The sequence below is a fragment of the Orbicella franksi genome, chromosome 10, assembly GCF_964199315.1.
Source record: "Orbicella franksi chromosome 10, jaOrbFran1.1, whole genome shotgun sequence".
Lineage (NCBI taxonomy): Eukaryota > Metazoa > Cnidaria > Anthozoa > Scleractinia > Merulinidae > Orbicella > Orbicella franksi.
This window is the reverse complement of record NC_138154.1, coordinates 16,811,501-16,828,668: the sequence shown is the minus strand read 5'-3', so window position 1 is coordinate 16,828,668 and position 17,168 is coordinate 16,811,501. Positions and strand designations below refer to the sequence as shown.

At 39.0% G+C, this 17,168-nt stretch overlaps 2 protein-coding genes across 2 annotated transcripts in view; one reads left to right on the top strand and one right to left on the bottom strand.

Annotated features, from left to right (window-relative positions):
• Positions 1–17,168, top strand: part of LOC145499825 (histamine H2 receptor-like) — a 116,540-nt gene that overhangs the window by 56,447 nt on the left and 42,925 nt on the right. The gene's annotated exons all lie outside the window — the stretch shown is intronic.
• On the bottom strand, positions 4–16,290 carry LOC145500651 (CCR4-NOT transcription complex subunit 4-like). The gene is made up of 23 exons (XM_081480168.1): positions 15,948–16,290; positions 15,759–15,827; positions 14,408–14,473; positions 13,872–13,918; positions 13,465–13,554; positions 12,387–12,447; positions 12,093–12,179; positions 11,236–11,277; positions 10,949–11,007; positions 10,569–10,632; positions 10,175–10,242; positions 9,687–9,737; positions 9,476–9,494; positions 8,587–8,663; positions 7,937–8,106; positions 7,755–7,791; positions 7,475–7,560; positions 6,858–6,997; positions 6,247–6,316; positions 5,141–5,254; positions 4,558–4,653; positions 3,890–3,987; positions 4–3,226 (listed from the first exon to the last, which is right to left on the bottom strand). Exons 1-23 carry the CDS (start codon positions 15,966–15,968, stop codon positions 2,624–2,626), a joined length of 2,235 nt encoding a protein of 744 aa, XP_081336294.1. The 5' UTR covers positions 15,969–16,290; the 3' UTR covers positions 4–2,623.

The following is a 17,168-nucleotide window of genomic DNA, read 5'->3' as shown; positions in this document are numbered from 1 at the left end:
CCTTTGACTGAGGGGGGTGCGGGGGGCAAGAGAGTTTGATAGGCACTGTTCCCCTTGGCCATCAGCCCTAGTGAGGACATGCAGCCCCCTTACCAGCAGTAGAGGAACTGCTGGTAAACAACACTAACAGGAGTGCTTGACAGGTGCTCTTGGTCAGATGGGGAATGGCAATGAACGTTACGAGCTGCAGCAGCAGCTCACTGTTCTCAAGTTTCATCTTAGTAATTCTGTGAAGAGAAAACACTTCCTGTAGTCAGCCATGCCACTCCCCAGATCCCTTATTTCTGTGAGACAGAAACATGAGCAGCTTGGAGACAATAGTTGTCAACCAACTGACCAATCCAGTTCTGGCCCTCTCTCTGTCACGCAACGCTCTCTGTCACGCGACGCTCGTTGCGTGACAGAGAGAGGGCCAGAACTGGACTAACTGACCAGTTGATTGGTCAATCGGTCAATGAATCAATCATTTGGTAAGTCAGTCAGTCAAACATTCAGCTGAAGTTTTTTCGGCATAGCCTGAATCTGGTTGCATTTGTCTCAATTTTGTAAGTGTGCCCCCAGTCCACACTTAAAGTATCATGGCAACCTTTCTCGAACAACTTGCCAACTCTGCAATAACAGTAGTTTAAAACTTGGAACTGCAAAAGTCGTCCAGTTACAGGCACAAATGCCTGTTTGGACTGAAACAAGCCTTCTTGATGGGAAACACACTCCACCTCCAGTTCATTGTGTTTATTAATTTATAGTTTACTTTTAACAGGAGACTAAACAACAATCATTTTCTGCTTGTTCAGTGTTTGTAGACAAATTGGGCATCAAATGTACTCTAGGAAAACAGCACTTAAGAAAAGAACTGTTTTGAGTGAAGCCAGGTTATAAAAAAAATCCATGAAACTAAAAGTTCCTTTATTAATAGGAGTTTGTATCCATTATTTTACAGATATTTCACAGCTGGTTTGTTTTTGCTTGCCCTACCAGCTTTTCTTCCTTCTGTGATTTTTTTCTTTTTTTTTAACCCAAAATAAAGGTGGGGGGGGGGGTGGGGGGAACTGGGCCTTCCACTAGATCTGCCACTGGTTATGACTGGAATAATGGGATGGTCTAAAACGCAGAGTCCAAAGGCAATTTGTTTTTATCAAGAGCCTTTTGGAATACAATCATCTTACAATGTCCACTATGTTTTATGGGCAACTATAACTTGACACTTGGACATGCAACAAGCCAAGCTCTTTTACAAAAGCACCTTTTCATAGAGTTACGATCAGCTATGTCCTGTTACAAATGCACGAGAGTTTCACGTTAAATAACAAGAGCAGAAGCTTGGTACGGAGATGCGGTCTTAGAATTACATTCAATATCTATCTGAGATGACATGAAATTATGACCAGCAGCACTACTCCTCTTTACAACTAGCAAAGCATATATTATACCCGTAATATTATTAACTTATTCAATCCTAAACAGCAGTCGAACGTTCATAGGTGGTGTCAGAAATGAGGAAAGATGGCCACAATATTAGTTGGGACATTGATTAAGTGGGCAGCTTTTCAAATTGGGAACTAAAAACAGCTTGTGTAACTATGGTCATCAAACAGCTATATATACTGGCACCGCAGCCTGAGAGAAGGTTAACATTTGGGCTCCTGTGTGTAAGCAAGGAAACTGCAAGAATTTGGGTAAAAGTGAGGAACAGCTCCCCCTAAAAAACTGTCAGTTGATGGACAGACAGTTGACTGTTGGCTCACAGAGGGCTGACAGAAACCAAAGTACAGTTGCCAGAGATTTATCCAACAGATGGCTGTCTGTTGGCCAACAAAGCCCAGCGAGTTAACTGACAATTGTTGGCTGACAGGTGGATGACAGTAGACTCACAGTTCTTTCAGAGAGCTTTTCTTCACAGTTACCAAAAATTTGTCAGCATACAAGAAGCAGAAGTGTCTGATTATTATTACAGTTTTGCCTCTCACAAGGAAGGCAACAAGTGTGAGCTTGCTCACAAGCAAAGATGTCACTGAGTCTATCATCATTCAATCTTCATTTTGTCTTTTCTTATCCTGGACACACACAGGTCAGTTTCAGTCATCTGTATTAAGAATGTCTAGTTCACTCTGTCATTGTGTGGCAGCTGAATAGTCAGGGGAACAGCCTTGATACATCATACACCTTATTCCAAAATGGCTGCCATTTTAGTGTTCTTTTGTTTACTTACAAATTAGCCCTTGCTTGTTTAAGGGGAAATATTCTTTTGAATTTCGAGTTTAAGAACGAGGCAACTAGGGCTAATTTGCAAGAAAACAAAAGAATACTTACATGGTAGCCATTTTGAAATAAGGTGTATTAGATGTCCGACTAAGCCAGTTTAGTCATCTATGAAAAATCTTCCAAAAAAACAAGCAATCAAGCATTTTAGATTTTCTCTTTGTCAGATTACATCAATACAGAGGAAAAGATAGTACATCATCACAGAGCCATAGAGGTGCTCCATCCTTTCATTTCATGCCTGGACTTTCAGTGAGACTTTGGCCTTGTTACTGTAGCCAGCCAACGGTTTTAGACCAGCCCATATTTTTTTTGGTATGCCTTCCTTAGAAGATTCCTCTGACCAAAGTATACCACTTCAAATTTAATTTAGTGTGGTGTCTTGTTGCTGCTTTCCAACAAAATGTCTGTGTCCCAGAGAACTACTTGCATTTTCCCTCCTTCTCTTGTTATAATATTGTGAAGGACCAGCCTTCTCGTGAGAAATGTCTCTGTCATGACTACCTTGAGTTTGTTTCCTTGTCGAGCCTGCTACTTCATTATGTCTACCCTTGGTGCCTGAATTTCTGCCTTGTTGCTGCGGCCAGCCAGCTGCTTCATGGTTCTGTCCATGTCTGTATTGTTGTTTAGTCTCCTGTAATTTTCCTTCAGAGTTTTTCCTTTCAGGGTTATAGTCTGATACCGAGTGCGCACATTTAGAAGGAAGAGGATCATTTACGTCAATGATAGACAATTCACTGACTCTTGTCTTGTGCTGTTCAACAAGATTTGGCAATCCCGATGATGAGTTGTTTACTCTGTGAGTTGCCTCTGCCATAGTATTTGTTTTATTATCTGTAGAAGGCTCTAAGCCCTGTGGAATTTCATCAGTTCTGTTCTCCCCCAAATTGGACAAACCACCGGAGTTAACTCTCTGTGAGGATTCTGTGTTAAATTGTACTTTTAGCTTCTCTCCTGATGAGACTGCCTAGAACAAAACACACAATACTGAAACCTGGCTTACACTGAGACAAACTCCTCTACAAATTATTTCCATCATACATAAGCCACTATAACATTGGAATAACTAGAAGACACTGGTAAAATTAATCTGTCCTTTAAGTTTATTGATGGACAGCCATTAGATAGAAAAGAAATATGACGTAGTTCTTATTTTTGTCAAGACCTATTCATTTGAAAGGTCAAGTGGCCAACATACATGTAAGTGAAGTTAATGTTAAGTCTGCATACCAGCTAGGTGGCCAATCAAGCCAGAGCTTATCCCAGTTTGTGTAGTGTGAAGCGACTAGGAGTAGTTCTAGTCCCCCCCTGGATGGGATGCTAGTCCATCACAGGGTTACTCTGCAGCATTAAGTTCACCGGTACCCATTTATACACCTGGGTGGAGAGAGGCACTGTGGGAATAAAGTGTTTTGCCCTAGAACACAACACAATGGCTCGAGCCCAGACTGCTCGATCCAGAGATGAGTGCACCAACCACAAGGCCACCATGCCTCCCATCCAACATACATATAAAACCGTGCAAATTACAAGTGATGTAACTCTACGAGTCCTATCAATTTTAGTGATGTTTTATCCTCTATCTCAAAGGATTAAGCGAAGTGTGTTTATTTCAAGCAACAACTCATACCGCAGAACTCCCTAGATCTGTTGGTCTTCTTAAGGGATGCATTCCTGGGAATCCATTAGAAACAGGTCTTGTGATAGGTTTGTTCAGTTGAGGGTTGCCTGACAAAGAAGAGAAAAGAAAAAGCCATCAATTGGTAAAGCGAGGGACTCTGAGGGGAGCTGCAACTAGAAAATTGTTAGGCACATCACGATTGTCCTTTTGTTACAACAGCAAGTAAGAAAGCCATTCAATTGTTTGTCACTATTTTAGGCCAACAATTTGGTACCAAGTGAAAAAGAAAGGGTGAATTGGTTGGCAAGATCTCATCAATCTACAATCCGAAACTTATCACACTTTCCGTAGCATTGAGCGACTAGGAGTATTTCTCCCGCCCTCTTTGTGGGATGGTAGTCTATTGCAGGGAAGCCCCCCCCCCCCCCCCCCCCCCAGCATTAAATTCCCTGTCAGCCACATATACACCAGGGTGGAGAGGGGCACTGTGAGAGTAAAGTGTCTTGTCCATGAACACACCACAATGATCCCAGGGCCCCAGCCAGGGCTCAAACTCAGACCACTTGTTCCAAGTCCAGCCTGCTAACCATTAAGGTTGGCTGGCTGGGCATAATTATCAAACTACAAAATGTACCTTAACCTTGGTATTCTGGTGATCTACAGTAAACGATACTGACCTGCGTCAACTGCTTTCGACCACAAAATACTGGGATCATCAATCATTGGCATCTGACCTGACAGTGATTTGCATTCAAATCCTGGAGGAGGACGAACTGTGCAGAAAGAAGTTGAAAGCAGGACTCACATCAAACTCTTATCTTCCAACCTGTTAGTAGGCAGCTACATGTATGCGTAGATTGTTTTTAATTTTATTTCAATATTGTTATAAAGGAACATGGTCTATGTTTGGTATATGGACCTGCACCTGCTCTTAATAAATCCCACTGAACACCTAGGAGTGCAAATTTGTTGGACACCTCAGAACATGAAGAAAAATAATACTACATAAAATATAATGGAAACTTTGAATATACAGATTTTGCTTCTAACCTGGAATTTAGAGATAAAAATTGCACTTGCCAAATGGGCAAGTGATTATTGGTTTGCTCTTACTTAACACATTCACCTGCACAAGTGGGCATGACCGAATTCTTTTTACTGTCAACTATTGTATGAAAGATACAAATACTACTTAAGGCAAAATGCCATCAGCTAAAAAAATTGACAAACCAAAGAAATTGCTGTTTGGTGAATACACACCTTGGAATGAGCTTTGTGGCTGTTGTGATGAAAATGACCAGTTAGAGGAGGTTGGTTCTGTTACAAGGGACGCTGAGGGAGGCCAGGAATTTTGTGGTTGAGATAAAAGAGAATCTGGAAAACAGCGTTATCATAAAATTGAGTTTCTATCCTTTTGCTACTGCAAATGATTTGTTAATTACTGTTTTATGATCTTGGAACACATTGGAACAAGTGCTAGCCAGTACCAAAGAAAAGTTCATATAACTAAAGAGGAAGATTCACAGTTCACAACAGAATTCTCATTATATCAGTCTGAAAGGTAAACATACATGTAACCACATGGTTGGTGCAAAGATAAATCAAAAAAATTTCTGATAGCATCAAGTGACGAAAAGCATCTCTTAAAGTGCCTATGAACTGAAAATAATTGCTGCTTATTTGAAAGGCTTTTTAAAATGCAGAAGAACACTGCTCCAATAGTTCTAGAGATATTCTTTATTCAATATTTTACCGTTTTAGTTGCACAACTGATGACGTCATCACTTTTACTAATTTGCATAATACAAAAACGTCAATATCTCTTAAATGAAAAAAGATATTCCAAAAAGGAAAATGCCATTCTTCTGTATGTTGAAAAAAGCCTTTCAAATAAGCAGCAATTATTTTTCAGTTCATAGACACTTTAAAAGGATATCACCACTGACAGCATTTTGCCCCACTTCAGAGTGAATAATTAGTCAGAGATGATGGAATTCCATGCATTTCCAGGGCACAAATGTAAAATTTTTAGGAACCAAACCTCAAAACTTTCAGTGTAAATGTTTGACAATATTATGCTTTTTGGGCAACCAAGTTACTAAGAGTCCGACTATGTGAAACACAAGCAACCTAATTGCTTTCTAAAATAACAAAATTCAAGGAGTTTTCCTGGATTTCTGGGATTGGTGCCAGCCTTGCCATTTCTACCCCTGTGTGGTCAGTCAAAACCCTAACATTAGTGAGTGGAGGAAGGGGGGGGGGGGGGCATCTTTCATACATAAAAGCTGCCTACATTTCAAGGTTCCTTGCTATAACTGCAGTACTACTGGTATTACATTCTATTTTGTTGTTCCTGACTACTGTACCTGAGAAACTTATGTTAATGTTTGGTAGAAGTGCTCTGAGTCCATCTTGCCAGTTTCTGATATCATCACCCTTAGAGAAGATCATGGTACAATACACAGTCATCCACAGGATCAAGGACAAAACCAGGTTTGTTACAAGTTACTTAACCCAAGCATTATCACTAAACCGTTTGCAAGGTATGCTTACTAAATGCTGCATTTCCATGTATATTATTGTTACAAGCAAAATATTTGCTCCATGCCACGAAAAGTGAATAATTTCCCTGTTTTCAAGGACAATTTGCTAACCGACAGCTACTCTGACAACCTAGATTTTTTTTAAAAAGTATATTTGAAGATGCGATTGCATGATCATTGCAGTTATACACACAACTTAAGCAGTTGTGAAATGCCTGAACAGTATTCAAACCCATGACCTCCGCAATTCCACTGCTCTACCAACTGAGCTATCAAGCCAACTGGGAGCTGGTCACTTTGCGAGTTTGTTATATACCCGTAGATGGTGAAGAATACAAGTGAATATGAAAGATCATATAACTATTTGAACTAAGGAGAAAGATATGAAGACCTGACTGATCATATTCATTTTATGTTGCTTGGCCAGCACTTACATCTGTTGGAAATGCTGATAGAAAACTGTGTGTATGTGAAGCTGTAGAAATGTGTTGTGCTGAATCAGGTTCTGTCGTTTTCTCTTCCTCTTGCAGAAGATCTGCTAAGCCTTTACTACATTCATTCCATGGGTCAAACCCTAAATTAATAAAAGAGAAAATGCCAAGATAAAAGTTAGTAATTCACCCTTGACAGATCTAGGAATAGATAGCAGAGAAGCATGAGGAGCAAACCAATTGAGATTTGCTACAAAGCCTGTGTCACATGGGTCAGGATCACAGACATAGAAGGCAATAGTGGATGACCTTGTATGTGTGTGTTGCCCATGGGACGTAGAGGAATAGACGATGAATTGGTGCAAACATAGCTCATTGGTACCAAATTAAGTGGGTGGTAAGAGAGACCTTTGTGTTCAATCCCTGTTGCTTGAGAATTTGTTACTTTGTTTCTAAAAGCAGCTTCATCACTGATTCATATTTTACTTAGAAATAACGCGATTGACCAATGAGATCAATCTTGTCTGGTACTTCTGAAAAAACTGCACACGAGGTGACTTGCTTTAGAGACGAGTCACAGCAAAGTTGCCTTGTGTGTGCCGAATGTAAGTTACACATACCTAAATCATCCTCTCCATAAACTTTCAGATGCAAATTGGCCAGCCCCAAACCACTACAGAGATCAGCAGTAAACAAGCTGGAAGTACTGAGAAGGGATAATGAACTTCTTAGTAATTCCCTCTAATGAATAACAACACTGAAGTTGTATGCTACGTGTACAGTTGACATTCTTTTAAGTAGGAAATTAAATAAAGGAAATTATTTTTGTTGAAAAGATGTGTTGGAAACACGTAGCAAGTTCATACAAATGAAATAACAATAATATAAGTGACTGCTTACTCTAATACACGTGCAGTGTTTTCTGTGTTTTCCCAACCTACAGACATGAATAAACAAAACATATCAACATTGACGCAATACTGAAATGCCATGAATACTACAACAAAGTGAATGAATCTGGAATATTAAATTATGGACCTGGACAGAAGATGAATAAATGTACCAAGGCCTGAAAGTCTTACCCGAATTGCTGAGTGAAGTCTGTGGGGGTTTTGTTGGTTCTTCTTGTGTCACTTTATCAGATGTGGTGTTGTCGGGCTTGGTGGCAGGAGGAAGCCAATTATCTTCCCAGTCCTCGCTCTCTATAACATGCTGTTGTGTATTATTCTCCTCATCCTCAGTTTTGCCAGCCCTTCAACAAGCAATTATAATGCACAGTAATCAGTAAGGGAAATTGATTTCTCTATACCAAGGGTTGATGCTGGACTGTTAGCCTTGGTAGACAACGTGTCAGTTACCTAGGTCCTAAATGTATATTGAAGTCCAGACTGAATGCAAGGGTTAAACAATCAGAGACCTTAAATTTATTACACATTGATTGTCTTTCAACTGTATATTGATTTAAATTTTCTATTCTTGTTAGGAATTATAATTCAATTATACCTTTACAAACATTTATCACAGGAAATTCCTTATAGCAATTCCATTACTAAAATAGTGATAACATGATTTCAGTTGTAATTAGGAGTTTGTGTTCCCATTTAGCACCTGTGCTACAGAGAGGCTAGATTTTTTCCCAAGACCAAAATAAAGTTATTATCAAATTACAATGATAATAATTGATTATGTAACCCAAGATAATGAATAGTACACAACAGTTTACCATCCGTACCAAGCCGCTCCAGAAGGTAAACCAGGTGGTGGGGTATTCTCACTGCTGCCATCATCTGGCCAATGACTATTTGAATCCTTCAAAACCAAAAAGGATGAGAAAAAAAATATTGTTAAACTCCCAGCTACATCATCTAAGTTTGTTGATAAGTTCAGACCTAGAGAGCTGACTTGTCACTTTTGTGGCAAGATAAACTTACTTGTTACTCTGAAATTACTGCAAGTCTTAAATTTTACCATTTGTCGCCACTAAAAGTGGATTTCATACACATGTAGATGTCACGATACCCTTTGGTGTAATTGTAAAATTTCGCCCAAGGAGACTCTACAAAACTTTTATGTACTCCATAGGAACTTTTGTGGAGCTCACACTATCCAGTTAATAGAGTCCTAAAGTGATGATGTCAGAAAAATAAAAGTTTTGACATTATGGGATATGATGTCATATTCTTATAGAGGATCCTAAAAGATGCCCTCGTCCCAAAAATTAGCTCTGAATTGCAATTCTCGATAGAGATATATGGGATCAAAGTTTGATAGCATCCCATACAAACCCTTCAAAATTTGTTTCAGTTCCTTCAGTTTAGAACTGACTCAAAAGTAGAGAGATTTATATGGGGCAGAACCAAATTTTCATCCTTTATATTTCAGCTGGGAATTACAATTAAGAGGTAATTTTTGGCAAAGACCCTTTTTTAAGGACGCTCTATTCGAAAATGGTGCCAAATCCCATAATTTCTCAAATTAATTTTTTTTGTGACGTCACACTTTAGGACTCTATGCAGGCTACACTTAGGTATCATTACGTTGTACAACATGGCTACTGTGACATTCCATGAAAATGCAACCCAGACAGCAAAGCAATGAAGCAAAAGACATGTTAAACCTACCTTATCACTATTAAGGCCCCTGCAAAAAAAAAAAAGAAACATGAAAAAAACCTCTGTAAGATGAGATTGGCAATCATATTCTCAGCACTATTCTCATCCTGGAAATTTAAGGAACCTTGCAGTTCACCAAAAACATCAAGGCACAAACCACTTTAGTTGAAAGCTAGCAGATTATCAACAACTGAAACTGAAAAAATAACCTGAAACTCACATTTTCTTTGAATAAAAAGCAATTAACTGCTGTTCATATTCTTGATGTTTTCTGAAAAGAAAAATTAAAAAGTACAGTACATTTCTTCACTTCAAGTAAACACTGAAGGAGGTGAGTGTGTGAGTCAGTAACTGCATGAACACACGGGAACTGTATACATGTACGAAAATCAAGTTACAGTCTGTATAGTGTGATCATCAGAGAGGGGAAAAAGAAAAGAACTGTTACTGGTGATTGACAATTCAAGAACCTTTATTGCAGGCAGTGTTTGGCAGTTGATGGTGTTGTAAGTCTGGCCCAACAAAACTAATTGGACAGTTAAGCAGTAACGTTATTGGCTGAAAGTCTCATGTAAAGTTTTTCAACAGTGATTGGTCAGCTTCAGTAAGTAAGTCAAATTAAGCTGTTGTGTTTGGGCTCTTTTACAACAATGTTGAAAACAAACGAAGCAAACAGGAGGGAAAAAAAAGGAAAGAAGAAATACTAACCCTGCCTGCATGTCATCTTTTGTAAAGCTTCCTGCACCATCCCCTAACTCATGAAGATACATACAATCCTGCAGATCCAGAGAACAAAAGCCATCAGAACAAAAACACATCCTCAACACCACACACTATATTGAAGCTGTTTAATGTTCTGGCCTTACACATAGGATAAGGCAAATGGAATTGAAAAAGGAGAAAGAGAGGGCCCCTGCCTCCCCCTGAATTAATTCCCAAGCAGAGAGTCTGCTTGCAGCCCACTGTTGCTTACAATGTCCAGGAAACAGATTTAAGACAAATGATATTTTTCCAGAATTAACATAAACTGCATTTAACAGCTGAACTAAGGAAGCCACAGGCACTTAACAACAACCTTATGCTCAAAAATAAAATTGCTCACCGTTTTTGGACAAGGTATGTTTCTGAGAAAGTAGCTACAGTATTTTGTTGTTCCTAAAGATGCCCTGTGGGGTTAAAAACACTCAAAGTTAAAATGCAATTTGGAGGTAGAGCAAAACCATTACACTGACTGTTTTGTAAGAAGTACGAGTTTAAGAAGCTCCCTGTACTGCTTTCATGTATGTCATTAAACCTTTTTTTTATCCATTGTGCTATTTTGCAGAAATAAAGTACAGACATAATGTAAATTATGCACAATGAATATTATCCTGCAATGCATAGATTTGAGAACACTGTTATGATGCACAGTTAATAATAAATAAATATAATTTATATAACTAAATAGCAAAAACGAACAAAGTTTGTTTAATAATTTCTTACTTTAGTGTTCTGCCATCAAGATGAGTATTACAAACAGCTATAATTGCTTTAATTGCATCCTGTGTATAGAAAAAGAAAACAGGTATCACATCTCCCCATTAGGCAGGTCTACACTCAATCCAACGTGACCAACACCTCCTGACCATACCCCATTTTCTGAAGCATACCTTCCCCAGCCAAACAAAAAACTCTCCAATTTTTCTGTAGCATAACTTTGCAACCCCAAACAAGAAACTGTCCAATTAACAATCTCAAAATCAACATAGTCAACCGAAAAAGTTATTCACCTCTTCTCTAACATATGTGATGTATGCACTTGCGCTTGGGCCCTGAAAGAAAATCACAATTTAAGCAGGTTTTTGAAAGATGAATAAACAACAGCCTCCATTTGGCATGAAAATATGCTAGGATATTTGTCTGCGGACATTACCTGTTCCGAAATGCAAACAGTTTTCCGAGAGCGTAGCTTGAGGAAAACTGTGAGCTTTGAGGAACAGATAATGTCCAAGGGCAAATATCCGAGCATATTTTCATGCAAAATGGAGGCTATTGTGTTTATTATCCTTCAAATCTTTTTCGCAACACGCGCAGTTTTGAAAATTGGGGAATATTCTCGGATATTCCCCAGTTTTAGCTGGGGAATATTTGGTCATGTGACATGTTTAGACCAATCGCACACGAGCGAAAATATCTGATGGATTATAAATAAAAATATATTGCTCACATGTACCCACATAAATGTGATAGCAAAGATCATCATGAAACTCACACAGCTTTCAAATTGAATAAAAGTTTTCAAGGAAAATTAGTTGAACCGATTTCAGGTTTTAAGAGTTAGGGCAAGTCTGGTTTCTGTCACAGGAAACAACACAAAGAGTTGCTACTGCTCCCCTGAATGGATGGTTGTCCTTATGGTGTGCCCGGTACCTATTTATACCCCTGGGAGAAGAGACACAATGTTAGAGTAAACTGTCTTTCCCAAAAACACAACTCAATCATCAAGTCGGGGCTTGAACTTGGACGGCTGCACCAAGAGTCAGTGCACTAAGCATCACACCACCCCATCTGCCAGATATGGTTTGTACACTGCCACCTCAAAGGGTTAACAGATGTCAAGCGCAATACTGGTGATGTCGTGTCTTACCTGAGGACCTGCATAGTTTGTGCTATTGTTCACAACTATCTTGTGTATTTTGCCAAACTTGCTAAAGTACTCTGGTCTCTTTAGAAGCTGTAAGAGAACAGTAATTTAGGTAAGTTAGGTCATCACTTCAAAGTGGTTATAAATTTGAAACCTCATATGACAGCTATCGAGCACTATCTTCATGTGGTACTGTTTCTGCTTTACAAGATGTCCTAAAAATTAAGTCTTTAGAAGAAATGCTAGTTTGACCATACTAATACAAGGTGCTATAGTCCATGTACACATAACTCTCACCTCAGGGTCTGCTAATCTTTGAGTTAATCCCACTACAAATACCAAGTTTTTCTGTACAACTCTAAAAACAGGAGAAAACGTATACATGTGAATAATGATACACTCAGTAAAACAGTCCACTGATTAACCAAAAGGCTCATCAGTTCTGGTAAATACTGGTAACGTTGTTAGAGTCCAAGAGTACTTTATACTCATCAACAATAGATGAGGTTGGGGGTTGGTGCCTGGAAGGATGGTGGGACTGAGAGCATAGAAGCCGAGCACCAGGGTATCCCAGGCAACCCTGTGAGCGGCAACCACCATCTGGCACCGTCACACTGAATGAAAATATGGTGGAGATGAATTGATACTTACCATGAAGGGGGAGGCAGAACAGCAAGAAAGCTAGCAAATGCGAGAACACGAGTGATTGCTCAATGTATCAAAGAAACCAGAACTGTACAAAGGTCAAGCCCTGTCACTTACCAGGCACCCCCGCGGCAGATGTGAGCTGCCATGATGAAGATCGCTGCCTACATTGTCTTGATTTTAACTACACCTAAATTACATTTAGCCACGTCTTACTCCCTTGGATGCGATGCTAGTCCACCACAGGGTTCTCCCTTCTAGCATAAAATTCATCAGTACCCATTTATATACCAGGTGGAAAGGTACCATGAGAGCAAATCATTTGCACAACAACAAAACACAATGACCAACACAAGATCTTAAACTTGGACCGCTTTATTTGCAGTCCTCTGCACTAAGCACTGATCATTAGACCACTGCATGTCTCTAATTCTCTTCTGTTTACCATGGAACCTCCATTTAACAAACCTCTATTTAAAGAAGACCTTGGTATGACGCTCGATATTCTTCGCCCCAGTAATAGTAAAATATATGGAAAAGAACCTCAACATAACAAAACCTTGTTAAAGCGAAAATATTTTTCTGGTCCCTTGGCCCTTTGTTAAATCGAGGTTCCACTATACATGTATAAAGATGCATGTGACGGCATGAACCATCAAGTGACACAACTAAAGCATTTACAAGTATATAGCCCATTTTCAACCAAATACTTTTGTTGAAAGTGTCTTACCTCACATTTGCTAAGTGTTTTCTGTTTTCAGTTACTTTCTGTTTTCTTTGGACATCTTTCTGTTTCCTTTCTTTTAGAATTCTCTGTATTCTGGCAAAAAGGGAGTTTGACATTGATCACAACAAAAGTACAAACATGTACTGTATGATCTTCATTTCCTTTGCTACAAATCTGTTCTAGAAATACTACGATATCAATGTTTTGCTATTGAAATTTACCAGCCTTAAATCAAAACAATTCTTGCTTTGAGCAGTCAGTTGAGATTTTGTAAGCAAAACAATACTGCTTAATAATGTAAGACAAAATATAACTTCAACTTGTTTAGCTAATTAACTAACTAATAAAATCAGTAAGTCAGTGAGTAAGCATGTCTGCCTCTAATAAGATTACAAATAAAATTCACTTACTCATCTTGTGAAAGGGGAGTGTAAACTGCAGGATCTTCACTGTACGGCTGTAGAATTTAGGAGAAATAACTTAAACATAACCAAGAAAAACATTATACCGTCCATGTAATGTACTTCTACTTGAGAGAAATGTTCATCTACAAGTGTTGTCCCATTCTGAACGTGAAAGCTCTGCTACTTTGGGTGATACACACATGTTTAAAACTGATACATTTCTTAGTTATATAACCAACGCTTGTTTTCTACCCTTCTGTATTTTATCTTTCTTTGTGATCAATACAGTGTGAATAAAGAGTCGACTTGATTTGCAGGAATTTTGGATTTGTGTTTGCAGGCGGTGTCCATGACTGCTGTCAGAGTAGAACCTCAAAGTGGTGATATGCATCATCCCGAGGGCTTGAGGAGCAAGATGGGGGTGAGGAGGGAGAAGAAGGGGGAGGAGGAGAAGGGGAGTGGGGAGGGGGGGGGGGGTAACATTTTTAGCTGCTCAAATCCTGTTTCATTTATTAGCATGAAACCAATCAGAGCATTAATACCTTTCTACATGCAGGACACAATCCATTTTCATCTGTTCTGATCCGATGCCAGCAAAATCTACAAATCTAAGAAAAAGATAACAAAAATCTTTTTACTCAACATTGGAAAATTATTAAAACTACCTTATTTAGCTAAAGTAGCTCACCCAGAATAGCTTTGCTAGCTGCGAGCTACTATGGCTTGTAAACCTATTATATATTAGTAAAAGTTACTGCTACTGTTACTATTATTCATGGTTAAAATACATTGATATTTTTTCATAACCCAGCACATTTTCTATGATTTACATGTACATGTACTCAAACATTTGTGAAAAGTAAATTTTCAATCAAAGCACTTTACTAATAGTAAACTTACAGCATGCTGAAACTGCAGCAGTTTAGTTCCTGCAGAGTTGTTGGTGTCCACAGAGTATTGAAACTTGATCCGGGTAACAAAGTAAAGTACACTGGCTTTTGGAAGAATATTTAACTGTTTCCCCAATGTTGCCTGATTTTTCAATGCAAGCCCATTTGGGTGTAACAGCTTGATCAGTGGGGCATTGAAAGAACGAATCTCCCCCCCTTAATGGACAGAAAGCCCCTCTAAATCAAGCAACTTTTTAGGTCAGGCTGCTATTTAGGTCAGGACACACTAGATCACAAGTTGCTTCTAGATGTCTCTGCGACAAACAGCATTGTCTGTAATTGCTTCCAAAATAAGTTGCTGCAAATTCAAAACTAGTCCTTGTGTTGTGTCACAATGACTTGTCGCCTGGAGTGTCCTGACCTTTAAGGCTGGGAGTTGTTCACACAGAAGTTCACCACCTAATAGGGGAAGGACATTGACTGGCACAATAGTCAAGTGAACTCTACTCATGCTGCCTGCATTCTTCTCACACTAAAGTGCAGTTCATCATACAACAGGTGGCAGAATGATATAAACAACAGCAAAAAACTTTGCAGTACTTATTCTTGTCTCAATTAATTATCTTCTTTGCTTTCAGTGGGCAATTTAATTACTTGCAAGTTCAGTGAAATAAACGAAATAACATTATCAACAAATAACAAAAAAAAAAGCGTATTTGAATATCTTAGACAATGAAGTGGGCGTTTTTGAAATTAAGTCTTACATGTACGCAACTCCGCTAAATAGAAACTGTTCTAGAGAAGAATAGGTAGAGCGATAGACATAGACATTACTGTATAACTAGTCTATCATAAAAATTCGATTTCATATTAACAAATCAATGAACAATTTAAATTGTGCAGTCATAAAATAGTTGTACAATACGCATCAAGTCATTGTGTACTGAAGCAATTAGCCGTCACAAGAAGTTTTTCCACGAAAACAGTTTCGACACGTATTTACCTGGTATCCACAAGTACAAGGGAAGAAATTGACGTCGTCGATTTCCAACTGCTCCATGCATAACGGGCACTACGTAATGTAATTCAATCAAACAGGGGAGAGAGCATACATAAATTGTTTAGAACTCCCGCCAACAAACGCAAGATCAACACAAAAAAAAATAACCAGTGAATCTTCAAGCATCACTACCTCTGCATCTGAAGCTTGCATAGTGATTATCAAACGCCGTGAAGCAAAACAGGTGAAGAATAAACAGGCTTTGGGAGACAGAAGACGAGTTGACTTGGCGGACACAAAATTATAGACCGGGCACGAAACTTTTTAACGTAGCACCGGAAACAGTGAATGTTGGCGGAAATTACCAGCAGGTTTGATGAACAGGTCGGCCTGCGTCTTCTTGGAATTCCTAAAAGCCGGTAAATGCCCAAAGGTAAGGAAAAATGAAGCAAGCAACTCGTATTTCGCGTCTAAAATTCTCGCTCTCTTGCCCAACTTTCCTTCTAGATCTAGCTTGTCATATCGGTGTCATTTCGTACCGAGTGCGCATGAGCCACGCGCATGTGGCCAACTTGCAACCTGTCAAGATTGCAGGCTCACTTTACGAACGTCGTTAGTTTCCCGCGAAACATTTTCCGCAAGGAAATCTTTTTAGACTCGCCTTCGGCTGCGTTCATAAACTTGCAAACGGAAGAAAACAGAAGCAAAATCAAACAAACAAACAAACAAACAAAAACCAAGCGCGCACAAATAATTAACCTAACAAACGGACTCATTGGCTTAAGTGTCGTAATTACCCGGCTTCTCCCCTCTTTTATTTATTTATTTATTTATTTATTTATTTATTTATTTATTTATTCATTCATTCATTCGTTTAATGTTTTACATTTCAAGTGAGTCCTAGAGAGAGAACATCTCTTCTCCCGCCCGGGTTCATCCCGAAAAAGAACGGGTCCGGTAAAGAAGGATGAGGAACTAGAAAGCTTAAGACAATCTGAAAAAATACTGGGGAATACAAGGGGTAGAAACTCTTATTCTTCGGCCATTTCAGCTGTGGTAAAAATAAAAAAAAAAACAAACTGTGGTCACAAACATAACAAAACAACGCATGTTGTAGAAACCTTGATTTGAGAACTTAACGTTTCGTATGCTTCTACATACATCCTATGCAAGGACCTCATCAAGCGGGGACAGGAACCCATCACTACCCCATACCCCATATTCATGTAGTTATGCTTAAAGTCATTTTATGCTACAGAAACTGGAATAAGGTCCGTCACTGGCAACTGCTTTGGTCCGTGTACAACAGTCTAGTTTCCAGGACTCGCGGGTTCTTGGATGTTAACCTAACGGATCAACGTGTCTGTTATTTGCACTCGATCTAACGGCGCTGAGCCGAGTAAAGCAGACTAC